Source organism: Sus scrofa, chromosome 13, assembly GCF_054392235.1.
Source record: "Sus scrofa isolate SSC_HxYL_T2T_F1_AM1 chromosome 13, Sscrofa_HxYL_maternal_Yorkshire_Landrace_v2.0, whole genome shotgun sequence".
Classification (NCBI taxonomy): Eukaryota; Metazoa; Chordata; class Mammalia; order Artiodactyla; family Suidae; genus Sus; species Sus scrofa.
This window is the reverse complement of record NC_139395.1, coordinates 38,125,901-38,152,819: the sequence shown is the minus strand read 5'-3', so window position 1 is coordinate 38,152,819 and position 26,919 is coordinate 38,125,901. Positions and strand designations below refer to the sequence as shown.

The following is a 26,919-nucleotide window of genomic DNA, read 5'->3' as shown; positions in this document are numbered from 1 at the left end:
CCTCGGCCCATGGCTCTGGGACATGTTCTGAATCCTCTCCCTCCAGCCTTTAGCAAGTCCTTCTGGCCCATCTCGTGAGAGAATCCCAGTCCATCCCCAAGCAATCTCATGGGAAATCGCACCCTCCACTCAGAATCACAGAGCAGATGTGCCTTCCTCACCAAGGCCTCTTGCCTTCACTCTGTATCAGAACTGGGGGTGACAAAGCAGAACAGGGCCTCAGAGGCCACCCGACTATTTCCACATTTCTGAGCATCTCCCAGAAATGGTGCATTCACTTCCCCTGGGGCTGCCTGGGCCCACTGGATTGCAGGTTTGTGCTCTGGGCTGGATTGGCCTAGCACTTTGATTGACAGTGCTCCTGCCTTATGAAAGCCATCACTGCCATGGTAATGCAGTGAAAAGCATTCTGCTGTAGCCAAAATGGCTCAATAAGGTGGGACTCCTAGAATAATCAAAGGAGTCTTAAGTGGCAGAAAGGTTCTGTTCAATGAAACTGCCCATCCTACCCTCCATTTTACGGTTAGAGAAACTGAGGCTCAGAGAGCTCCCACCACTTGCCTAAAATGATAGAATGAATCGGCAGCCACACCGGGGCTCCAAGCAAGTCTCCTCACTCATAGCAATGCGCACCCCCAGTCTGATGTTTCTGGCCAGGTTTCGACCTCATCCCCGCCACCCACTCTAGAGAGGTCACCAGGAAGCCTGCCAGGTTCAACTTGCAACCCCCCAGCCCGAGCTCTTCCTCTGGCCCCTCCCAGCTGGGCATTACCTGCTAGTTAGTGCAGCCTCCCACCTTCCAGGGTTGTTATGGAAACCAAACCTGGAGGGGAAGGGAGGGAGGGCAGAGAGGAGAGGGTGGCAATCACCACAGTAGCTAAGTGCTGGCTGCACCTCTGCCTCGCAGCACAGGAGGGGCCATCTACCTGGAATGGGAGGGCTGCCCAACGAGAGAGGGAGGAGGCCAGCGTCTGCCTCCCTCGTGGTTCCTCAGCCTCCACAAAGGCTCTGCCTGTGCTGGGGCTAGTGTGATGGGGTGGGATTCTCACCCACCACCATCTGCTCCTTCTGTGTCAGGGCCCATGATCCCACCCCAGCTGTCCATCCCTGCCCAGCAGCTTGGCCACAGTCAGCAGAGTACAATGGCTTGGAGGAGCCTGGCAGGAGCAGAGCTCCACCTCCATCCACACTGCTGCTGAAGATGGCCCTCTGCTAGATACAGGGCCTCTCCTGCCTTGCCACACTCCGGAAGCCCCAAGAGAGGCCTCCATGGGGGTCTGGGGCTTCCAGAGGGAAAGGAGCCAGGCACCAGGTTCTGGATCATATAAAAGAGGCAGCAGCCCCCGTGTGGCAGACGTGGTCACAGACACACCTTGTCCTCACCCCACCCTGCACCCCACCCTCAAGGCATCCTCCTCCTCAGGACTGCTCTCCCACACACAGCCACCAGCCCCACCCTGTTCTCAGCCATACAGCTGGCCTTGAAGTCTGCCAGGAGCACACACCTCGGGCTCTTAGCTTCCCTGTGCCTGGCAGGTGTTGAGCAGAGGGCAAGCACTGTCTGCACTGGGGACCCTGAGCAGGTGGGGAGGAGGTTCTTCCCTGGGACAGGCCAAGACAGGCCAAAGCCAAGCAAGAGATGGACTAGGGCTTCCCTGGAGATGGAGACAGGTAGGGTCAAGAGGGTGAAGCAGGAGTTCCCGTCGTGGCGCAGTGGTTAACGAATCCGACTAGGAACCATGAGGTTGCGGGTTCGGTCCCTGCCCTTGCTCAGTGGGTTAACGATCCGGCGTTGCCGTGAGCTGTGGTGTAGGTTGCAGACGCGGCTCGGATCCCGCGTTGCTGTGGCTCTGGTGTAGGCCGGTGGCTACAGCTCCGATTCAACCCCTAGCCTGGGAGCGGCCCAAGAAATAGCAACAACAACAACAAAAGACCAAATAAAAAAAAAAAAAAAAAAAGAGGGTGAAGCAGGGACAAGTGAAGTGATCCTCTCTCTGATCAGCACCCATTCCCTGTAACCAAAAGAGACAGCCTTGAAGCCAGTATCCTGAGCAAGAAAAGCCGCATCCCAGACCACACCCTTTGGAACAGCAGCAGGAAATGGGTAGTCTGGAACCATGGCTTCCCTTGGAGCAGTGACATTAGCAATACTACAGACTCAACTCCAAGCCTGAGGATCAGGGCCCTCAAAGAAAGTGGAATAGCCATTAAAGTTGAAAGGGATCATTGCATCAACCCAATGAATAGATGTATATGGGCCAGAACAAGGGAGGTGACTTCTACTTCCCACTGGACGACAGCACTGCATCTAATCACTGCACCCAAGATGAATTTGCAAGCTACACCGAGTCCAGCGGAAGGAATGGAAGCCACACCATGGAGAGGATCTGGTACATTCAGAACGAAGGCTCTGCTGAATGAGTCTGCTGACTTCCTATCTCTGAAGGGATGTGGAGGGTAAGGAGCAGGCTGGGTCTGAGGAGCCCCACGAAGATGAAGGAACCCTAGGAGTGGACAGATAGGAAGCTGATGTCAGCTCAGAGTTGGTCAGAGATGGACCAGGCTGGATCCAGCTGGCCCTAGGACACTGAGTTCCTTGTCACAACCTGCCAAGTCCCTCCCTGCAGACACCCAGAGCTTGAAGACAGATGCGGAAGCTCTTAAGAAGCCTGGAGGTGGGAGCTCCCATTGTGGCTCAGTGGTAACGAACCCAACTGGTATCCATGAGGATGCGGGTTCGATCCCTGGCCTCACTCAGTGACTTAAGGATCCAGCCTTGCAGTGAGCTGTGGTGTAGCTCGCAGACACAGCTCAGATCCTACATTGCTGTGGATGTGGGGCCAGCAGCAGCAGCTCTGATTTGACCCCTAATCTGGGAACTTCCCTATGCCACAGGTGTGGCCCTAAAAAGACAATAAATAAATAACTAAGCCTGAAGGTCCACACTGACTGGCACTGTCAGCCCACCCTTGACACTCAGCCGTGTCGCAGGGCTGATGTCCCTCAGACACTGGTCAGACACACTTGGTTAAACATCAGACATCCCGAGTCCACTGTTCTTTGTTAAACATCAGAACTTTCGGTTAAATGTCAGACACCCTGGGAGTGAAACCTTTGGTTAAATATCACAAGTCACTTGCCACTGTCCCAGTGGCCCTGGCACACACTGCCCATCCATCTCTCAGGCATCCTGGTCACATGGCCCATCCATGCATGTCCTCACACTCTGCTTGGGAAGGTCCTTGCAGGCCAGAATGGACCCCCTGAAGGCCAGCTTCTTCCTCCTGTGCCCATGGAGGTCACAAATGGACAACTGTCCAAGGTGCAGGCAGGAGCCCCACGGCCACTCAACCTTGCTGAGCACCACTCAGGCCCGAGCAGGACAGAGCCTGATGAGGGCTGCTCATCTCCCTAGGTCATTCCTCCCATGGAGACTCAGGGCCTTCATTGGGGGACACCAGGACTGGGATGGACTCATAAGAGAGGGGCTGGTGCAGCCCTAGGACTGCCCCCCATCCATCCTGCTTTTTCTCTTCTTGTGTTGGCCATTGACTGTGAGTAGTCGAAGAGTCAAATGTTTGGGCATCCGCTCGTCTCATTTTCCAAATCATCATCTTGGGAACTCTTCTTCCTTTGAGTACCCAGGTCGCCTCCACCTCCTGACCTCAGGGACTCCTGAGCAGCTCCTTGCACAGAGATTTGGGCCTGGACCTCCATGGAGGTCTCAGCCAGAGCTTTAAGGTCCCATGGATCAGGGCAGCCAGGCACAAGCTGGTGACACTGCAGAAGATGCAGAGCAAAACTAGGACCAGAAACCTGCTTGCTTCCTGTCGCCTGGCCTGAGCCAGAGTTTCCCTCTTGGGGAGTTCCCATCATGCCTCAGCAGTAACAAACCCGACTAGTATCCATGAGGATGCTGGTTTGATCCCTGGCTTTGCTCAGTGGATTAAGGATCCAGCATTGCCATGAGCTGTGGTGTAGGTTACAGATGCAGCTCAGATCTGCCATTGCTGTGGCTGTGGCGTAGGCCAGTAGCTGTAGCTCTGATGCAACCCCTAGCCTGGGAACTTCCATATGCCATTGGTGTGGCCCTAAATAGAAAAAAAGAAAAAAAAAAAAAAAAAAACAGAGTTTCCCTCCTGACTGTGTCCCCAGCCTGACACCACCCACCACGTGGTTTCATGCCATGGCCACAGTCCCCAGTGGCATAGAGAATGTGACAGAGTAGTTGCCTCTTGGTGCTGGTTATTTGCAGGACCATCATTGAGAGAGCTGCCTGGGAGTTTGCTCTGTGGACACCCTTAAGGCCGCCTTGCTGAGATCCCCCCCATCGGGAGGGGTGAGATCAGGAAGAAAACCCAGGGGAGAACCCAGGTCCTGCACAGCCCTTCCCATGGTGGCGGCAGGGAGAAGGGAGAGGGCTGGTGGGGGAGGTTGGGCTGAGGTACCGCTTTGTAATTCCCAATAACTGTGGTTTAATTCTGCAGGTATGTATCAGAAAATATAAAACTAGGCAATTTGTCGGCTCTTCGAACTTTCAGAGTCCTGAGAGCTCTAAAAACTATTTCAGTTATCCCAGGTAAGATGCCCAGGTTTGCCTCCCAGGTCTCAGCTGCAAGTGACTCTCTCTCTGTCTCCCCCACCCCCTCCTCTGACCGTGTGTCCTACTGGCGTGTTGTCACTGTCTCGTGTGTGAATTTCCCTTGTTACAGATACACCACTGAATTTGTGGACCTGGGCAATGTCTCAGCTTTACGTACCTTCCGAGTCCTCCGGGCCCTGAAAACTATATCAGTCATTTCAGGTGAAAATCAGGTTAAACGCCAAGGCTGGAGGGACATGCTTGGGCCTTTCCAGTGACCTGGGAGCCAAGGCAACCCTCGGGAAGGCCCCTTCGAATGTGCCTGCCCCCAGAATACCTCTCCTAGGGCTCGGGCAAGGGGGCTGCTGGCAGCGGATGTGGCACAAAATGGGCTTCAGACTGCCCACCCCTCAGCAAAGCCCACCATCACAAACCCCCAGGGGCACAGAGAACCCCATGGCAGGTCCTGAATTGAACCCAGATCCTTCCAGAGAGAGTGATTTCTTTCCCAGACCTGACTCAACTATTTGAATAGCTAAAAGCTCATATGGGAATTGCTTCAGCCTGAAGCATTATCCTCCAATAAGGAACTAAAAGAGGGAAGCCACAGATACACCCAGGACAAAAAAGGACAGCCTGGGCACAGCCTTTCCTGGCTGAGCGCCCTGCCCCTGCCTCGTGCCCCCTACGGTGGTACATACACAGCGGCACCCCAGCCCCCTCTCTGAAACAGAGCGTACTCTGGGGACAGGTGTCAGTCACCAGGCCTTGGCGTCTAACAGCCCTCGCTGCATGGGCGGTAGAGGTTTAGCAAACCGTGCATGGTAGCCTCGGGAAGAAATTCTCCTTGACAGATGTTGGCAATTGTCCCCGGGAAACTTTCTAAGACCAGACGGCCTCTCCAGAAAGCCAGGCCACACCATCCATCCAAGAAAGCTCTCAAAAACAGGACAATTTCAGAGCCCAGAGGCTCTTCCCAGAAACTTTCCTGAAAGTTAGAACTGGAGAAGGCACTTCTTTTGAGTTAGCTAAAGGAGTTTCTGTTGTGGCACTGCAGAAATGAATCTGACTAGGAACCATGAGGTTGTGGGTTCGATCCCTCGGCTTGCTCAGTGAGGGCTCTGGCGTTGCTGTGAGCTGTGGTGTAGGTCACAGAAGTGACCCGGATCCTGCATTACTATGGCTGTGGTGTAGGCTGGCAGCTGTAGCTCCGATTGGACCCCTGGCCTGGAAACCTCCATATGCTATGGGTGTGGCCCTAAAAAGCAAAAAAAAAAAAAAAAAAGAAGAAGAAGAAGTCAGCTGGAAGCAGGTTGCCTGACACTGAGCTGGGGAGGGGTGAGAGCTGAAGGCGGAGTTAGGTAACCCAAATGGTTGTATTCATCCTTGACTTGGAAAGCATTTGGCTGGTGCTGCCCCCGGGGAGGCAGGGGCCCTGCTCTGAGTTCTCTGAAGGAGTTCAGACTCCCCTGCTGGGACTAATTATCTTATAAGAGGAGCCCCCACTTATGCTGAGTTCACACTGAGCCTCAGAATGCTCCTCCTGGCTCTGAACCCACCATGGGATGTGCCCAGGAGTGGCCCAGACTCCTGCTAAGAGCAAGTGGGACAGTCTGCTGCAACTCCCATGGAGCCACCCCACTGAGACGGCATCACTGACCTTAGTACACACTCATAATCAGACGCCTCGGGGTCTGTCCTCCAGGGCCCTGGGACTTGGCTGCACACAACCTGCAAGGAGAGGAAAGCACACTGACCACAGCAATTAAGAGCAGGCATGTTCCACTTTATTTTTTACAAAAGGCTGACAAAGGAAGATATTTCTTAGTCTGGAGTTATAGGACAGAGCCTGCCAACCCCAATCCAGCCCCATCGAATCTCTTCAAAGCTGCCAGCTACCCAGTGAGGCAGCAGACAGCAACTTCTGAAAGTGGGCATTAGGAAAATGTGGTGGTCAGCATTATGGAGGTCTTCCTGGAGGAGGTGTCCCTTGAGCCGGGGGTCCGAGGGCTCTTTACCCAGTCTGTTAGAACTCTAGTGGCAGGAGAATTTCCCACTTGATCCCCCAGGACCCATCCTTCCTGGATCTTTCCAGAAAAAATTCCCTTTACTTGGTTGGAATCATTTTTACCAGAAGTAGACTCTGTCATCAGTATGAGAAATGGTTAAAGGAGCGGGTCACCAACCGTTTGTCCCCAAGGACACTCCACAGACCAGGAGGTGCTTTGCGGAGCCTTGAACTAGAGGCCTTGTGTCAAAGATACTTTGGAGGCAGAGTCCACTTTGGATATGTGAGCTGCTGCCCACCACCCGCACTTTGTCCCCCCGCCACCGCCACCACCACGCCCCACTCTGTGGGCAGGGTCTTCAGGAATTGAGAGCAGAACTAGGTGCCTACTGAGGGTCCTAGAAGCTCTGCTAGGGATGAGGCATAGTTCTGGATGTCAGAGGGCTCGCGGACCCCATCCCCAACACCACTCCGGGCCCAAACGAGGTTTATCCACTGCCCAGGCAGTTGCCAACATCTGCCAGGATGATTTCACAGAGAACGCTGAGTGCCTCTGGGCCCTGGGCAGGCAGCAGCGTTGGTGGTGCTGTGGGGAGGTCTTCCTCTCCCCTCTCCTGTGTTTGCCCATTGCTGCCTCCTTGTCTCTCAGTTGTGGGCACAGCAGCTGCGGGCACAGCCGCACGGGTGCTCCTAACACATTAACCGGCTGGACGATGGATGGATGGAGCTTAATCTGAGATCTGGCCGCTTTGATGGGGGGAGGGGTGGAGAGGAGGTGGGTCCCTGCTGTTGGCAGAGAAGCCCCCTCACTCCTGATGCTCTGCTCGAACTTGTGAATTTGTCGTCGTAGGACTGTAGCCGAGTGTCAGACCGAAGGTGTCTACACATGCTTTTCTGTGCAGTACTGGCTTCTGCAGGGAGCTGGGCCGTGCAACTAACAGATCACGGCCTCTCAGCTTTGGGGGATTGCTGGACTGGATGGCTTCCAGGGGGACGGGGTGGAGGAGGAAAAGGCAAAGCAGGTCAACCCCTCCTCTGCCCCTGAGCCTTTCCCAAAAGTGGGGCCCAAGTCAGAACAGGCCCCTTAGGACATTACCCACTGCAGCCTTGCCAGAGCCCCCTCTCTGAACCTTCCCAACACACACACTGCCTTCCCCTACCAGGAATGGCTGTGTCCCCGTTTTGGGACCAAGATCAAGGCTCTTACTGCCCTGGAAAAGGCCTGGCCCTCTGTCTCCTTTCCAGGGACTACAGTTAAGGGCAGGCCTGGCATACCTCGAGACCAACCAGAGGGCGGTGGGCTTTGGGTGTTTTCTCTCTCAAGGAAGCAGCATCTTCCAAACTTATTTCATTATTTGGCTAGTGGAGAGAGAAGAGAACCAGGTCCCTCTGAAAATACACAAATTGGACTCCAGCCCTGAGGGGGTCAGAACAGACTTCAGCAGCAGAGGAAAGGAGGGCTTTAGTCTAAAAAGCACGAGAGGCCTCCTTCCCCTGCCCCCACCTCATGATTGCCCCCTCGGCCCAGCACCCCTCAGGCCAGACCCTGCCCCTGGAGCCGGGGGTGTGGCGCCATGGGTGACCCCCTGCCCCTCTCGCCTCCCCCAGGCCTGAAGACCATCGTGGGGGCGCTGATCCAGTCTGTGAAGAAGCTGGCTGACGTGATGGTTCTCACAGTCTTCTGCCTCAGCGTCTTCGCCCTCATCGGCCTGCAGCTCTTCATGGGCAACCTGCGGCACAAGTGCGTTCGCAACTTCACGGTGCTCAATGGTACCAATGGCACCGACGGCACCGTGGAGGCCGACGGCCTGCTCTGGGAATCGCTGGACCACTACCTCAATGACCCAGGTGCGCCTGGTTCTGCAGCCCAGGCAGGGCCATGCAGGGGACCCCGGGGCGGGGCACCTCCCACACAGGCCTCCTTCCAGGCACGCCCAAGCCCTACTGCTCCCCTAGAGGCCAGCTGTGTGTCAGGGATCCCAGCCCTGCCCTTTGGGCTCCGCGAGAGAGCACAGGAGGGGAGCGGGCTTAGCACCTGCCCATCTGGGTTCTCGGGCTAGATGGGGAGAGATTCCTGAAGAACGGGAATGGTGGAGGTGGGTGGAAGGGCAGCTGGTAGCACGGCAGCTGCAGTGTTTGGCTGGTCAGGAATGGTGAGGAGAGCAGTCTGTCTGCAGAGAGAGGAGTGTTCACTTGGCAAAGAGTGGGGGACGGAGCTAGGGAAGTTAGTGGTGGCTTCAGCCCTGCCTGGCACGGGCTTTGTCACTTCAGTGATCTTTGTTGGGATGTTAATTCCATACACGTGCACCCCAGGACAAACTCGGTGATTGTGCAAAGCCTCATGAGCCCCTTGAGTTGTTTCAGCACCCGGTAGGTTAGACTTCCATCCTTTAGGCTGATGGCAGCACCTCTTGACTAGAGCCAGCGGTCTGGACCAAAGGTAGACATTCGTACAAAGCCAGGTCCCAGACCACAAGGACCACTCTGAAATTAAGGCCTCTGGCTTTATAGTCCACTTTGGAAAAAAGAAATAGATGGAAACGCAGTGAGTAAATTTGCTTATGATTCAGCTGTGTTCAGGTAGCAGTGATTCTAAAGCTTCCATAAGCACCAGAGTCACCAGGAGGACTCCGGATAACAGACTGCTGGCCCCACCTGCTCAGCTTTCTGGGAGGTTGCCTTTCTACCCAGTTCCCAATTGCTGCTTGACGCTGCTGGCCTGGGGACCACCCTTGGAGAACTACTGCCTGAGACTAAAGCAGGCGGTGGGGAGTGAGGGAGACTGGTGAATGGTCACAGAGTGGAGGTGACAGGACTGGGTGTCCCATGTCTCACCTGGTCCAACCCCAGCCCTGTCTGAATAGGCCCTGACCTCCAAGTGTAGGGCTCAGAGTGGCCCCCTGAGTGATTGAGGCAGGATGTGGACGCGCCCTGTGAGGACTTGTTTTGTCTGCTAGGGACACTGGCAGCTAAACGTCTGAGGAGGAGCAAGAAGGCCAGGGCCTCAGCCAGAGTTGCCTCAGACCTGGCCAGGCAGAGGGCAGAGGGCAGAGAGATGGAGGGAAGACACCTCCACCCCAGCAGTATCTCGACTGCTCTAAAGCCCTTGGGCGCAGGTTGGAAACCTCAGGAGTCTGGGCCATACATGCCCCTCATCATCGGATGCTTCTCTTCCAGAAAATTACCTGCTCAAAAATGGCACCTCCGATGTGTTACTGTGTGGGAATAGCTCCGACGCTGGGTACGTAGCACCCCCCACACCCTCTGCGGGGCCACCTCACCCCAGCCAAGGGGAGTCTCCTGGTGCTTTTTCAACTGATTATGCTTTCAGTTTATGCCCTCAACCCCAGGGACAGCAAGACCTTCACTGCCTCGCTTCCCTGCCGGACCCCTAGCAGCTCCCCCTACCCCAACCATGCAAAGACAGCTGGGAAGCGGTAAAGAAAGGGGTGTGGACTCAGCTCCGCAGGGAGGGCACACAGAGCCCTAAGGAGAGGAGCAGACTTGGGAGGCAGCCCAGGAAGCCCTGCAGAGCCCCTCACCAGCCCAGCCCTGGCACCATTCCCTTCCCAAATCCCCGCAGGGCAGTCCCCTCCTCCACCAATCTTCACTCCTGATCAGTCCATCAGGTCAAGGGCGAGAATGGCCTCCCCCAGCAGCCTAGACTACCAGGCTTAGCGGGGCCTGGACTTGCAGCCTGAGCATGCAACCCAGAGATGCCCAGTAGCCTTGAGCAGCTTCCTGGGCCCTGTATACACCAGCGCCTGGGTCAGTGTGACTATGCTGCAGGTTGCTATGGAGAAGGTCACGCAGGCTTGCCTACAGGCGGTGCTCCTCGGGCCTCTTGTCCCACACCTTTGAATATGAAGTTCCAGAGCCCTTCCAGTCGCTCTAAAGAGAAAGTCTTAATTTCTTAATTAGGACACAAGCGAGGCACGGAGGCCCCTTGGCTGCATCCTCCTGCTTGCCAAGCCCCCCTTGTCCCCATCCTCTCACACATTCTCACACTTGTGAGTTTGGCCCGTTGCTCCCTCTTTGGGAGAGAGGTGTCCCCTGCAGATGCGACCAGGCCCCAGCCCGTTCGCTGCACAATCAGCCCACAGCCCCGTGGCCCTGGCTCCATCCTGTTCAGCCCAGCCTCACTGCTCCCACTGCGTGCCTGCACCATGCCCGTCTGCCCTGGGGTAGGCAGGCAGAGGAAGAAACCTGAGCCAGGCCCTTGGCACTCCCTCTGTGAGGGGAGAGGCGACTCAGCAGCTGGGGTGCCGTGTCACGTGGGCAGAGGGAGCTGGCTTTAGGCCTGGCAGTGTACAGATGGGAGAGGAGAGGGGAAGACACTGTCCTAGGTAGGAGGCACAACATGAAAAGTCACGGGGGCGGGACCCTGCAGAGTGGCACTAGGTTCGTGAGGCTAGAGTTTGGGGGACAGAGGTCCCCTTACAGCATAGGACAGAGTAGGCGTGTCTGGCTGCAGGACATGTCCCGAGGGCTACCGGTGCCTAAAGGCAGGCGAGAACCCTGACCACGGCTACACCAGCTTCGACTCCTTCGCCTGGGCCTTCCTCGCACTCTTCCGACTGATGACGCAGGACTGCTGGGAGCGCCTCTACCAGCAGGTGTGTGAGCACACAGGGCCAGCGGGGGGCTGCCAGGAACAGGCTCAGGGTCCATCATCAGGGCCCAGGCTGCACAGGTGACTAGCCCCAAGTGGCCCCAGCAACTTCCCTGCTGGCCAAAATAGAGGGAGGGACAGGGAACCTCTGAGGGATGGGGGCTCGGCAAGCAAAGAAACTTCCCTTTTGCTGGCGGCCAAGTTCCCAGCCCTCTGTGTAAGATACTCTGTGCTCTGTGACTGGGACACTTGTCCACCCTATGTAATGCAATACTTCCTGTCAACTGGAACATTCTGCCTCCTTCCATGGGTGAGGCACTGCCCCCTGTGTGTGGGTTAGGACACTTCCCTCTATAGGTGGGATACGGTCTACACCCTCCCCAGGCTGTGGCCATTTGGACCCCTGGCCCAGCCAGGCTGGGCAACTTGGAATTCATGACCTTGACCCACAAGGGGCCCCAGTGAAGATGACCTCTTCCCCCTTGCTCCTCCAGACCCTGAGGTCCGCAGGGAAGATCTACATGATCTTCTTCATGCTTGTCATCTTCCTGGGCTCCTTCTACCTGGTGAACTTGATCCTGGCTGTGGTCGCCATGGCTTACGAGGAGCAAAACCAAGCCACCATTGCTGAGACGGAGGAGAAGGAGAAGCGATTTCAGGAAGCCATGGAGATGCTCAAGAAAGAGCATGAGGTAGGTGAGCATTGTAGCCAAGAAGCCTCCAGACCAAGCCCTCACTTGATGGTGGGTGCCTGTAGGCATGGTGCTTGCTAGGTAAAGCTGGTGCCTATAAGTGATGCAGGTAAAACTGGTACCTGTAAGTATGGTGCTTGCTAGGTAAAGCTGGTTCCTGTGACTGATGCATGTTGGGTAAAGCTGGTGCCCATAAGCATGATGCTGGGTAAAGCTAGTACATGTAAGCATGGCGCTTGCTGTGTAAAGCTGGTGCCTATAACTGATACATGCTGGGTAAAGCCAGTGCCTGTGACTGATGCATGCTGAGTAAAACTGGTGCCCATAAGCATGATGCCTGCTGGGTAAAGCAAGTGTCTGGGGGGTATAGCTATTTCCTGTGAATGGGGTATCTGCTGGGTAAAGACAGAGCTTGTTCATGTGGTGCCTGCTGGATAAAGGTGGGCCTTATGAGTAGAATTCCTGTTGGGGAAATCTCTTCCCTGTGACCGTGATGCCCTCCAGGTGACAGTGGTGCTAGGTAGGTAAAGGTGGTGGCTGTGAGCCTAGTGCATGCTGGGTGAAAGAGAACCGTGGGTCCATGCACAAAGTTTATCTTAGTCAAGGGATACCCTCTGATGCGATAGTGAGATAGTTCCATGGTCGGAGACCTGAGCAGGCTCAGAAAATAAACACTGGCAATGCAGCCATGGTTATTCTCACGGGTCCACACACGATAGGTGTCAGAGGCTAGCTGCAGAGTGAGTTAGAAGCCAGGCTGAGGACATCACTTGCTTCTCACTGCCCCATGCATGCCGCCTCTTCCAGCACCCATTTTGGCTAGCTGAGCCTTCTAGAAGATCCGCTGCCCTCTAGTTCTGTCACTACCTCTGCTCATCCACACCCCCACACACACCTGCCCTCACTCTCCACTCTTCCAAGAGCTGCTCACTTCAGCCACTACTCTCTTCTACTCTGCATCTGATCTTTCTCAAAACATCCTGGGTCTGTATGAGCTCATCGCCCCATGATGCCCTTGTTTGGGGGTGAGTGTGCAAGTCCACTTACTGTGAGGAAAAATGGGGGTGCTGAGAGTTTCCTGGCCTCCCGTGGCCGGAGGCCGTCCTTCTCAATGACCAAAACCTTTTCTTCCACTGTTTTCCAGGCCCTCACCATCAGGGGTGTGGACACCGTGTCTCGCAGCTCCTTGGAAATGTCCCCTTTGGCCCCAGTAACCTCCCATGAGAGAAGGAGCAAGAGGAGAAAACGAATGTCTTCAGGAACAGAGGAGTGTGGGGATGACCGGTTCCCCAAGTCTGACTCAGAGGATGGTCCCAGAGCAATGGTAATCCCCGGCCGTGGCTCTGGCCCTTGGAGGGTGGATCTGGCATCACAAGGCCATAGTGCTAGGCCCATGGTGCTGTCACAGCTCCCACAGTTGCTCCCAAGGAGAGCATCCTTGAGCCCCCTCCTAGCCCCTCCTGTTTGCCCTGCCACCCTTGGAGTGGAAGAGCCCTGGGCTGAGGGATAGGGTAGGTTTGGGTGTTAGGATATCCCCAACCTCAGCTAAGTCCCCAGCACTGGGGCTGAGGTTGAGGGACACCCGTGGTGTGGCTTGGTAGGAGCTCAAGGACATGCCCACGTGAGTGAGGGACATGGCTGACTGCCGAGGTGCTGCTCAGGCCCAGGCTGTCTGCACCACCAGAGCCTCCCTGCCCCCTTCTCCCCCAGATATGCTTCAATCTCAGAGCCTCAGAGGCGCAGGCTTTGGGTGAGGAGAAATCCCAGGAGTTGCAGGATTGCCTTAACCCCCTATCCCTCTTCTGCTCCCCTGGGCTTAGCCCACCCAGTCTCTACGTGGCTGACAAATCCCAAAATGCTCCAAGTTGAGCTGGGGTGGATGCCACACCTGAGAGGCTGGGAGCAGGTCAAGAGCTGTCTAGGTCATGTCCCTCTCTACGCACCCTCAGAATCGCTTCAGCATCACCCAGGGACTCAGCAGGACCTCCATGAAGCCTCGCTCCAGCCGAGGGAGCATTTTCACCTTCCGCCGGCGAGACCTGGGTTCCGAAACAGATTTTGCGGATGATGAAAACAGCACAGCAGGGGACAGCGAGAGCCACCGCACGTCTCTGCTGGTGCCTTGGCCCCTGCGCCGGCCTAGTGTCCAGGGACAGCCCAGTCCCGGAGCCTCAACTCCAGGTCACGTCCTCAATGGCAAAAGGAACAGCACTGTGGACTGCAATGGGGTGGTCTCCTTGCTGGGGGCAGGCGACCCTGAGGCCACCTCCCCAGGGAGCCGCCTCCTCCGCCCTACAATGCTGGAGCGGCCTCCGGACACGGTGAGCCAGCCCATCCATGCTATGCCAGGCAGATCCTGTCTCCCAGACTGGTCACCAGTGCCAGGTCTAAAAATAACTTGCCAAGAATTTACTAAGCACCTATTGTATGCTGGGCTCTGGGGGTGAATAAGTCTACCCCACCCCCAAAAAAATATCTCTCCTTCAGAGAGCTTCCAGACAGACAAAAACCAAAGAAAAACTACGTGTGTGTGTGTGTGTGTGTGTGTGTGTGTGTGTGTGTATGTTTTTCTACATGTACGTATGGTATGTAGCGGTAATAAAGAAAGATGATAGTTAAATAGCAACTGGTCAGGCACTGAGAGTCTGTGGTGGCCCAGGACCAGTGTCCTAGAGGCCCTGGTGTGCCAGCTGTGAGTACTGGAGAGTTTCCAGCTCATGGGCAATGTAGGGGTCTTGGGAGAAGGGCCAGAGTGGGAAGGGGACACTTAAGAGGTTCTGGGCAACAATCCTTCATCAAGTTTGAAATATTTTGGTACTTTATAAACTGATAAAGGCCAAGTAATATTAGTCCAAGTACTAAGTGTTATGGGGGGACAGAAGCGGGCAATAGGAAGAGGGAACCCCCTCATTACGAGGCATTTCAACAATGACCTGAAGGAGGTGAGGCGGAAGCCGGGGGAGGGTGGTGTAGCAGAGGGCTTCACAGATTCTGGAGACAAACTGGGTTTGAATGCCGGCGCATCACTTACCATCTAGATGGCTGTGAGCAAGTTACTTTATTTCTCTGTGCCTCAGGTCTCTCGTCTGTAAAATGGATTTAAAATACCCTCCTCACGATCGATGCCAGGATGAATGGGCTAATATGGGTAAAGCGATCAGGTCGTGCATGAGTATGTTGATGTGGGGATAATGTCATAGTAAATACTGTCATTACATCATCTGGGGGAAGCATGTTCCAGGCCTAAGGAACAGCAAGTGCAAAGGCCCTGAGGCAGAAGCATGCCTAGCCTACTGGAGGATATGCAATGAGGGCAGCGAGGTTGGAACCCAGGAAGTAAAGGGGAGAGGAGTTGGAGCGTTTGTCAGAAAGGTGATGGGGAGGGGCCAGATCTTGAGTGGCCAGTCAGAGCTTTAATCGCTCGCTCAGTCGATCCCATGACAGGCTGCTGACTGCATACCCAGCCGTGGAGTGCCCTTGCTGACCCTTGCCCCCAGCGCAGTGCCCAGAGCAGTCCACCCAGGAAAAGGGCGGAGGAGCGGCTCAGACCCTGAGGCTGCAGGAGGCAGAGAAGGACAGACTTTTTGAGGAAGCAGGACAAGACAGGAAGACTTGATCAGGAAGGTGGAGGCAGGCTGAAGAGAGTGGCTCACAGCCAAATGACCCATTTTGCTCCAGCTCAGACTTTGGCTCAGGCTGTGGGACTCTGCACAGGTTAATTAATCTCTCTGTGCCTCAATGTCCTCGTCCACAAAGTGGAAACAAAGTTAATATCAGCCTCAGAAGATTGTAGTGAGGACTGAGTTAAAACCTGTGTGATGCTTAGACCAGTACTTGCCTCATGTTCAAGTAATTATTATTATCTATCATTGTTATTATGGAGCATGAACGAGTAAAAACTCCCAGGGCACACTGCAGAGTGCCTGGGGCCCTCACCCTCCTCTCAAGTGGGGAGTCAAGGAGAGGGTCCTAGGAACCCAGTGGGGGCAGGCCGTAGCTTCCGGGTGAGTCTGGGGAGACCCCTGGCCATCACCCGCAGGGCGGGATGTCTGGCTTCCCAGGGACAATGATTCCCGGTGGCTGCAGGTCCAGCCCTGGAGCCTCAGCCTTGTGGAATCAGGTCAGCAGCTGGAGCGCTAATAGAATTTCCTAATCTCATTAGGGAGAAAATCATCTCATTGTACTGCACATGTCGGGAGGAATCCGAGTTCAAACACTTCATTACCAGGAACTCTGACTTCACCCATTCTCACTTCTGTGAGGCCCATTTGTAACCTTAAAGGGATTAGCAGGCCAAGGGGGTTATTTGCGAAGTTAAAAGAATTAGCGAACCAAGATGGAGATGTTGAAAAGTTAAAGAGATTAGCAGGCTACAGGCCTCTGGGGATGCTTTCTCTGCTTCCACTGGGTCCCTAGTGACACTTGGCCAAAGCAAGTGTGTCATCAGTGGGACAGGGAATTTTGCTTTACTCACAGTGGGAGAGGAAAGAGTAAATATTTGCTGGATGATAACCCAAATTGTCACAGATGGTAAAGGAGAGACGTTGGGAGAATTGAAGACATGGTTGTGAGTTCCGCTGGCCGGATTTGTGGTTGCATTGGCCCTAGGGTACTACTGTTCCATCAGCTTCCTCAGCCCTCTCAGGCACCTCTGCTTGAATACTTCCATGACTGGGAGCTCATTACCTCCCTAGGCAGCATTCCTGGTCAGTCGCAAAGGCTGACCTTAACATGAGCCTCAATTGGTTTGGTACCCACCCCGGGCCCTGGCCATGCCACCCGGGGTTGCCTAGGCCCAGCTTCCCTCTGACCTACAGAGCTTACAGAGCCTCGCTCTTGCACGCAGAACAGCCCAGTGCTTTCATCAGCCCCAGTGTGAACTCGGGGACTGTGCTTACACACGGCCATACTGATGTGAAGCCTCTGCAGGTCCCCCTTGGTTCTGTGGGGGGTTCAAAGTAGACCTAGGGAGTGTCTCCGGCCACCCCCTTTATCAGGGCATGCCCCAACTCTGTTGGCAGACCTAGTTCTTTTTTTTTCTTGTGGTTTAGGGCCTCACAGGTGGCACATGGATATCCCCAGACTAGGGGCCAAATTGGAGCTATAGCTGCCGACCTACACCGCAGCCACAGCAACGCAGGATCTGAGCTGCATCTGCAACCTATGCCACAACCCACAGTAAGGCCAGATCCTTAACCATCTGAGCAGATTCAAGGATCAAACCCTCATCCTCATGGATACTAGTCAGGTTCATTACCACTGAGTCACAACGGGAACACCCACAGACGTAGTTCTTTTGCTTACAAAAATGGTGCACCAGGTTGAAAACAAATCCAAAAGTGCAGAAGCAAAGGCCTGGCCCTCCGGCACAGTCCCATACCCCAGACAGAGATACTTTATCACCTCAGTGTGTATCTTCCAGATTTTCTCTTGCTTTTTCATCAAACTGCTTGTCTTGAAGGTGCACCCATGGGAACACCCATGCCTCATCCTTGGTCTGGGTCTCCTTACTGTCTGTGTCAGAGTCACATTGTATCCATAATTGATTTTAATATTCTGCCTATGGATCAGTTGTTTCATTTTTATGGTATTAGGAACAATGCTGCGATGAACATCACCACATACATATTTTTGGTGTATGTATGTAATTATTTGTGAAGTTAGATTAGACAGAGTTGCAGAGCCAATTTAAAATTTTCTTGGTAGATACAGCCAAACTGCCTCCCCAAAAGCTCCCACCAGCTATGTGTAAGCATTGTGCTTTTTGCTTCTGTTAATGTCACCATGTAGCCTGGTAGATTTTTTTTCAGCTGCTTTATGCTCTTGACTCTAGGGAGCTTGGGGTCAATTAAGACTCCCAGGTCATTTTTGCATGTATTAATGTATAAGACAGCATCTGGTTAAAAGAACTTGGTGCATGTAGTTTCCTGTCCACACTCAGGAATCACCACTGATGAGAGATGGTGAAGAAAAAAAGAGAACGAAGGAGATAATGATTGACAGGAGGGGTGGAGGTAGCTGTTAACTGCAAGGGAGTTGGAGCAGAGAAGCCTAGCCCTGGAGTCCCATCAAGACCCCCATCCTGGCCCCCTGTCACATCCCAACCTGAGTCTGGGCAGCTGCCCCAGGTCCAGGCGGAAGCCCGTCCCCAAGCTGATGCGTATCTCCCGGTTACACCCAGACCACACCATCGGAGGAGCCAGGCAGGCCGCAGACGCTGACTCCCCAGGCTCCATGTGTAGATGGCTTCGAGGAGCCAGGAGAGCGACAGCGAGCCCTCAGCGCAGTCAGTGTCCTCACCAGCGTACTGGAAGGTCAGCACCCCTGGTGTCATCCAAACACTCCCCGCTTCTGGTCTGAGCACCCTCCCAGTTACCCCCAGCCTGAGCCAGCCTTGCCCTGGCTACTTGACCCACCTCGGACACCCCCAAGCTGTCCCTGACTGCTCAGTCTCTGTTGCCTGACCTGGGTGTCTTTGTATCTGTTCCCACTTGTTTTGTCCTGGATGTCCTCAGGAGCCATGTCTCTGTTTCTTCCAAACATCCCCACAGCTTTCCTGACCTGTCCCAGGTGCTGGCTGGTCTCATCCTGTCCTCCCCAAGCATCCTCATGTATGCTGGGACCATCCTGTCTCAAGCATGCCTGTTCTAGCCTATCCCCCAGCCCTTGCCAAATTTGCCCCAGGCTATTCTAAGCATCCTACATCTGTCTGAGCCAGTGCTACTTTAGGCAGCCCCACATCTGATCCATTCTGAACTTGGCACCCCCGCCTCCAATTTGTTGCCTCCTGTCCCAGGCACCCCTCACCCCTGCATCTGTCCTGACCTGTCCCAGATAGCCACATCTGTTCCTACTAGTTGGGGCCTGGGTTTCGGTATTTCTGAACTTGCCTGTCTAAGATGCTGTCTCAGCCTCTCCTCCCTGAGTGCCCCTCCTCTAGCTCAGAGTGTTGTCTCAAGAGAGCCCACATCTGTCCTAATCTGTCTTGTTCCAGTTTTGCCCATGTCTATCCTGGTTTCCTGTCCCTGTGGTCGTCTTCTCCCATATCCCCAGAGTAAGGAGCCAGGACATGGGACACGCTTTCCCTTAGCTTTCCCTGCCCCTCTTCCTGTCTCCCTGGTATGTAGCAGCCCTGTCAGCTCCTGTAAGTCATACATCTATTCTGGAACACCAAGAGCTATGGAAGAGTCAGACAACAAAAAACATACCAGCTCACTGGCTCTCTCTGCCTGTCCCCCCACCCCACCGCTAGAGTTGGAGGAATCTCACCGCAAGTGTCCACCATGCTGGAACCGCTTTGCCCAGCGCTACCTGATCTGGGAGTGCTGCCCATTGTGGATGTCCATCAAGCAGAAAGTGAAGTTCATGGTTATGGACCCATTCGCCGACCTCACCATCACCATGTGCATCGTGCTTAACACGCTCTTCATGGCACTAGAGCATTACAACATGACAACTGAATTCGAGGAGATGCTGCAGGTTGGAAACCTGGTAAGAGCCGCTGGCAGCTGACTCTCAAATGGGCGTCCTGGTGTGACAGGCTCTTGGCCCGCTGGCACAGCCTTGGTGGTAAGTGGGGAGGCATTCAGAATCTTCTGAAGGTAGGAGTCATTGTGGAAGACATCTCGGAGAAAGGAGTCTCGGGAGCTGGGAGATGTAGCTGGGAGTGAGAGGTTGGGGATGAAGATGCCCAAAGCCTAGAAAACAAAAATGAATTGTGGGTGAGCCTGAAATGTGTGTGGGGACATGAGATGTGGCAGTTAGTAAAGGAGGAAGAGAGTGTATACAAAAAGATGCAGTTCTCTTACGGGATGGATGGATGGATGGATGGATGGATGGATGGATGGAATGAACAAATCAGGCAGAGCCAGATTTGAATTCTGACTCAGCTCTTACTATGTGACCTCAAGCAAATTACTTAGTAACTGGCACAGTACATATTGGTTGAATTTAATAAATGTAAAATTAGTATGACAATGTCAGCCTCACTGGAAACTAATGAGGGTTGAATAAGATAATGTGTGTAATGTGCTTGGCTCAGAGTTTGATAAACAGTAAGCACTCAGAAGAAACAAGTTATGGTTATTATCTTTGTTGTTACTCAAGAGACTGTCCCTGGAAGTCAAAATGTCTGGGTTCTAATTCTGATTTTTTTTTTTTTCCTTGAGACCAAATCAAGTCCTACCTCTTTGCTCTGAAGAGGATAACTGAGGCTGAAGGAGTGACATAGTGGTGGCAGAGTTGAGCATGTAGCTATTGTCCCCAGACTCTGAAGGGCAAGGTTCTATTGGCTCTGTCTGAGTAAACACAGAGACAGCCCTTCTGCAGAAGCCCCTAGGGCAAGGCTGCAAAGAGCCCCCTGGCCTCTGGAAGGAGCTCCTGGAATCATCGCCGGGGTTGGGTGGGGAGGGGGACATTCGGTCTAAGCTCTCTTCTCCTGCACACCCAGCCCTGTATTGGGCTGCACAGGTGGCCCCCACGGGCAGACAGGTCTCCTGCACTGTGGAGTGTGAAGGTTTTCTCGCCTTATTACTTTCCACATCCAGAACTCTGGATAGTTCTGCACAGGGTCTTCTCAAATTTTTTTCACAAATGTGTGTCCTTTTTGCTATGATTCTGCTTTTCTTTCCTTCTCCTGTATACAAACAGAGGGAAAGCCAGATCTCAATCTGCAGGAGTCTCGTGGCACAATTGTACCTGCCTTGTGTTGGGTGGTCTTCAGATGACAGTTACATAGGGTTTCGGTTGAACGCAGTTTTAATGGACGGTGACCATTGGGTTAAACTGAGCAGCAAGTCAAGGTGATGAAAAGCAGTGGTGGCTTCCTTGGCCCATTTAGTGGTGATTGAATTGCAGTTGTGTTAAACTTGTGGTTCAGTTATAGCAATAGGTCGTGTAGTTGGATTGCAGCAATATTTTGTTCTATTTGATAGTTTTATTGCTAGTAAGTAAGGTTTTGATTGTCTTGCAGTTAATCTAATCTAGATAGTTTAAATATTAAGTGTAAAGAAACAAAACCTCAAAAATAAGCATGAGTAAATAACATTGGAATGGAAAAAGCCTTTCTAAACATATCGCTGAAGACAAATCCCATCAAGAAGACTGTTAGATTTAACTAACATTTAGCCCATCATATAAACAAAGGTAAAAGCCAAATGCAATGTCTGTGCCTAGCAATATTGTGGACAAGAAAATCAACTAAGAAACACTTAAAAATATAGCAACCATTCTTTAACACGCATAGCAAAGCTCACAAGAAAGTAACAAAAGTTCCGGAGTGCCAAAAACAAAGAGGGACTTAAAAACCATAGCAGTAAACATGCGACATCGTTCTGTGGTTGCCCTGGGGGTGGGGCGAGCGCTGATTTAGGTAAATTTGGGGGCTTGGATTTCAATGAACGGGCAGAGGCAAGACCTGTCTTTGGGACAGTGCAGGTAGCTCTGTAAGAATATGACCCTACGTTCAATAAAATGGTGAACTAGAAAAAATTTATGCACTGAACCTGGGACATAAAGAAAGAAGGTTGTCCTTCTCAGCCAGGACTGGTGGGGGAGGTAACCTCCAGAAGCCTGTGACTATGAATTTGGCTTTATATAGATTTGGAGATCAAATTTATATCCTGGAACCTGTGCCTAAAAAATTAACACAAAGTGACCCTGACCTGGTAAGCACAGATAATACTTGTTGAACACCTCATTTTTTTTTTTTATAACAACCAGTAAGGGAGATGCTGTTATTACTACCCCTATTTTACTACTAAGGTAACAGAGGCACAGAGTGGTGAAATAACTTAACCAGTGTCACACAGCCAGGAAGTGATAGACCCAAGATTCAAGTCCAAGCCATTTGTCTCTAGAGCCCATGCTCTTATCCAGTGCCTTACACTGCTGTCTGCAGCTCTTGCTTTCCCATCTGCTTCCAGCCCCAATTACACTGGCGGTCCTTGTCAGCATGGTAAGAGAAGAAAAAAGAAGGAAGGAAAACAGATCTAACATTATTTTCCAAATTATGTTATTTCTAGAGCAATAATCTAAGAAAATAATAATCCAAGAACTAGTAAGAAAGTTCATCAATGTTGGTAGGTACGGGCTCAATATACTAAAGTTGAGTCTGCTCCTAGTTACCATCGGTATTCATTTGGAGAGAGTAATTCTAAAAGTTAATACTTACAATAGCAATACAAACTGTGAGGAATCTAGGAATAAATGTAACAGGAGATTGTAAATTTGACATGAAAAAATTATAAAGCCCTTGAAAAATGTAAAAGAAGAGTTAAATTACAGGAACAAATTGTCACATTCATGGATGAAAGTCTGAGTATTATAGAAATATCAGTTCTTAACCAAATTAACCTAGATGTTTAATATAATTCCGATCAAAATCCTAACAAGTTGTTTTTCATGGGACTTGATAAGGAAATCCTAAAATTCAAATGGAAAAGTAAAGTCTGTCAAGACAAACTAAAGAATAAAGTGAGGCTCTTCCCCTACCATGTGTAAGACATAATATAAGCTATAGTAATTAAAACATTATAGTATCGGTGCAAATATAGAAAAATGGTCCTTACTACCAAATTAAGAAGTCAGAGATAGGAAATTAATATTTGGAGACTTGATAAATAACAGAGGTGGCATTATGAATCAGTGGAAAAGGACAGACTATTCAATAAATAGTGCTGGGAAGAATGTTTATCTTTACAGGCAAAAATAAATTTATAGATCCCAACCCCACACAATACTCACTAATTAGTTTCAAGGAAATTGGATTCAATACCTAAATTCATTAAAACAAAACTTTTAAGCTTTTAGAATAAAATATGGGGGAACATATTTAAAATTGGTGGGGGGTGGTTGGGAAGGCTTTCTCCAACAATGCAAAAATTCACACCATGAAAGAAAAAAGGTTGCTAAATTTACCTATGTTAAGTTTATAACATAGGTAAATTTATATTTATATTTTTATATTAAGTTTGTTTATAAAGGATACCGTAAACACAGCAAAATCACTACCGCAAACTAGAAATTGACACTATGGAAAGTATTTAATTGGAAAGACATGGACTATCTATTAAATGCTTACACATCAGTACAGAGAAGAGGGACAACCCAATGCCAAAAACACAACCACAGCAATGGACGGAGGAAATGACAGGCAAATCACAGAAGAGGAAATTCAGATGGTTATAAACAAATGAAAAGAAACACAGAGGAATGCAAATTAAATCAACATTGAGATACTATTTCTCACCCATAAGAGAAGCAAAAATAAACTGTGTATTGACAACCATATGAAACAGTAGGAACTCACACTTCTTAAGAATGTGGGTTCCATTTCAGGGAAGAGTTGTACAGTATCTGATAAATCACAGCGATGCAGAATCTATAACTTAACCATTTCAGATAGATATATTCCTAAGAAATCTCACATGTCTCTACAAGGAGACATGTGTAAGGAAGCTCTTGGCTGCTTTGTTAGTCACAGGGAAAATGGGAATCAACATAAATGTCTGTCCACCCACTTAAAAATGGATAAATTAGAGTTCCCATCATGGCTCAGCAGAAGTGAATCTGACTAGCATCCCTGAGGATGCAGGTTCAATCCTCACTCAGTGGGTTAAGGATCCAGTGCTGCTGTGAGCTATGGTGGAGGCCACAGACACGGCTCGGATCCCACACTGCTGTGGCATAGGCTGGCAGCTACAGCTCCAATTCGACCCCTAGCCCGGGAACCCCCATGTGCCGCGGGCGTAACCCTAAAAAATACAAAAAAATAATAATAATAAAAATGGATAAATTATGGTGTATTCTTACAATGAAATACTGTGCACAATTAGAAGGAATACATATATTATTTCAATATGGGTAGGTCTCAGAAACATGATGTTTAAAGGAACCTGCAAAAAAGAACACATATGACATGGCCCACTTGTATAAACCTTAAAACGATGCAAAAATGCTACACATCAAAACGGTCGAAACGTGCATGGGAATGATGAACATCAGATTCAGGATGGTGATTACCTTGGGGTGAATCTAGTTCTGTGGGTCTTACCTGTGCTGCACAGGGTGGTGAAGTCTTTGCCGTAGAAGCCAACCAACTTAGGTTCACACTGGGCTCCATTATAGGGGCCAGTGGCTTAATTTCTCTGTGTCTCAGGTCCCCTTTATGTAAAATGGGGATAACAACAATAATATCACATGGGGTTATTGTGAAGATGACCTGATTCACTATATGTAAAGCACTGGTACAGAACCTGGCATATGGTAAACCTACTTAAGTCTCTGCTATTACTTTGTAAGGAAAAGTAAAACAAGATTTGAAGCAAATGTGGCAACATGTTAATGTTTGGTAGAGTTTGGTAGTGAGTACAAAGGTATTTATTATATTATTCCATATTTTTATATGCTTAAAATATTTTGTAAATTGGAGTTCCCATTGTGGCACAGCGGAAATGAATCCGAGGTTGTGGGTTCAATCCCTGGCCTTGCTCAGTGGGTTAAGGATCCAGCATTGCCATGAGCTGTGTAGTAGGTCAAAGACATGGCTCAGATCCTGTGTTGCTGTGGCTCTGGAGTAGGCCGGCAGCTATAGCTCCAATTAGACCCCTAGCCTGGGAACCTCCATATGCTGCAGGTGCGGCCTTAGAAAGAAGAAAGACAAAAAAAAAAAAAAAAAAAAAAAAAATTGTGATTTAAAAACCCAATGACAAAGGTAAATGACAAACCAAGAAAATTGCATACAGTAGACAAAGGGATAATACCCTTAATTTATAATAAAGTACATTTATAAGTAGCACCAAGAAAGGGCAAACAGCCTAATAGAAAAGAAGCAAAGGATAAGAACAGGCAATTTCACAAAAAGAGAAATACAAAAATCAAAGAAATGTCCAACGGGACAACAATGAAAGATGGCCTGTGTCCTGCTGTTTTGGAAAGGTCAGTGGGACCGGACTACCCAGTAATAGCCTCTCCATGAAGGAAATCATTATCCCATGTGGCTCATGGAATTGTTTAAAACCTATCTCTGAGGATCATTGAGCTGTTATGTATCAGAATCTCTAAAAAAAAGGCTTGTTGACTCTGCAATTCCATTTCCAGAAATTTATCCTAAGGAAAGAATTGGGCAAGTTGTTTTAAAATATGTATATATGTGAAAGGGTCTTATGGCAATGTTAATACATACAGTATTAAAAAGAATGCCCATCACAAGGAAGTGGTTAAACTACTTATGGCACATCTGTACAGTAGGATATCCCACAACTATTAAAAAAAAAAAAAGGAAAAAGAAAATAATGCTTTAGATGATGTTTAATTGTCCTGGAAGGATCTTACAAGGTATTATGTTTCAAAAGCATATTTACAGTATGTGCAGGATGACCCCATGAAAGACATAAGCCAAGGTCAGGGGAGTCTGGGGTTCTTCAAAAGCCCTTCCACTTCCTGGAAAGCCACCATTAGCACTGATGGTTCATTGGACCACCTGCCAGGAGTCAGGGGAGGTGGGTCCCCACACTCACAACCTTCCTGCCAGATCTCAGTGAGCCTATAAAACAGGCAGAGCTGTGTGTATCTGGAGCCTCTGCCTGGGCCTGGAGCTCCCGGCAGTCATAATAAATGAGGCTGGTGAGAACAATAACTGCCCTCTCCTAGGCAGCATCTGCTTTACATCCTTTAGCTCTAACTCTTAGAAGCTGCCTTTGGATGGAGGCGACTGGACAGATATGCAGCTGTGTGTATAGTGTGTGTGTGTAGAGGGGTGGTATGTGAAGGAACAAAAACTAAAGCAAGGAGGAGGGATAAGGAGTCTGATGGGCAGGGCCATGTGTTAAGTGTTGTGAAACTTCATTTAGTTGATTTGGTGGCTTTTCAGCAGAGACTAGGAGGTAGTGAGTCCTGTGAATTGGGGGAGGGGAAGACCCAGGGAAAGGAAGCCACAAGTGCAAAGGCCTTGAGGAGGCAAGCAAGGCTGGAAGACGAGTTGGTCAGAGGGATGGAAGAGCTATGGGAGCCAGGCAAAGGGGCAGAACCCAAGGATCCGTCTTCACATGTGAGGGCAGCCTAGGAATTTGAGCTGAGGCTGGAGGATTTCGGGGGGTCCCCTTTCCCTAGGACCCCAGCTGGTGGAAGAACAGTTCCCTCCGGGCACAAATACTAAAGGGACCAGTGAAGTCACAAGGGCTAGGCTGATGGGTGGTGCCCTGGATGGCAGTGCAGAGGTGCCCACCTACCTGCCATCCTGGCGCTCCCCACACCCTGGGCCAGCAGCAATCCCTGCTCCCAGCCCATTGCCACAGGGCCTTGTCTGAGCAGAGGGGAAAGGGGCTGATGCTGGGGTGACCAACATGCAGATGCCTCTCCTCTCCTTTTACCACTGAGTCCCCTCGGGACAGGTGCCAAGGACAGGGCAAGCCCCACTCCTGAGTGCTGAGGGAGGTGCCTCAGCCATCCCTGCCTCTGACCTCCATTGCTACTGCAGCCCTGTCACTGTCCCTGGGGTAGCCTGGCCCTCTGACCTCAGGCCACCTCTGCAGAAAACCTCAGTGCCACCTCACCACTCTCAGGGTGACCTCCAGCCCCAGGAAAGCCTGGTACACAGGGACCAGCTTCCTGCCAGCCACTCCTTCACAGGATACCCTTCCTCCCAGAGCCATGCTCCCACCATAGCAGTTGGCAAAACTCAGAGCCATCAGCTATGCTCCTTAATCCTGGGTCTCTGCTGGCCGAGACTGGGTCGCTCACAACTCATGAGTCAATGAGCCAGCCAGGTGAAGCCCAGCCTCTGCCTACCTCAGAAACTTTTCCAGAAGGGGTAGTGGTTGCTCTAAGTCTTGAAGGATGGCACTGAGTTCACCTCCTGGTTCTCACATTCGTGAGCTTCATGACCCCAGGCATATTTGTTACTTAACCCCTCATCGCCTCAATTTCCTTACCTGTAAAATGGGCTTAATGGTTCTTCTTGCATTGGGTTGTTGGGCAGATTAAAAGGAACAACATATGCAAATCATTCCAGCCCAGCTTTTGGCAC

General features: G+C 51.3%; 1 protein-coding gene across 19 annotated transcripts in view; it reads left to right on the top strand.

Annotated features, from left to right (window-relative positions):
* SCN5A (sodium voltage-gated channel alpha subunit 5) overlaps nt 1–26,919 on the top strand; it is a 134,521-nt gene that overhangs the window by 59,954 nt on the left and 47,648 nt on the right. For 11 of the 19 annotated variants that reach the window (XM_084987718.1, XM_084987708.1, XM_084987717.1 and 8 more), the window contains 9 exons: nt 4,488–4,579; nt 8,199–8,438; nt 9,768–9,831; nt 11,065–11,206; nt 11,697–11,894; nt 13,039–13,218; nt 13,844–14,215; nt 18,076–18,208; nt 19,147–19,385. In XM_084987718.1, the coding sequence (XP_084843844.1) occupies nt 4,488–4,579; nt 8,199–8,438; nt 9,768–9,831; nt 11,065–11,206; nt 11,697–11,894; nt 13,039–13,218; nt 13,844–14,215; nt 18,076–18,208; nt 19,147–19,385 (1,660 nt within the window). Of the gene's footprint in view, nt 1–4,487; nt 4,580–4,712; nt 4,805–8,198; nt 8,439–9,767; nt 9,832–11,064; nt 11,207–11,696; nt 11,895–13,038; nt 13,219–13,843; nt 14,216–18,075; nt 18,209–19,146; nt 19,386–26,919 lie in introns of all 19 variants that reach the window. The other 8 variants (XM_084987716.1, XM_084987706.1, XM_084987720.1 and 5 more) reach the window with 2 other exon arrangements.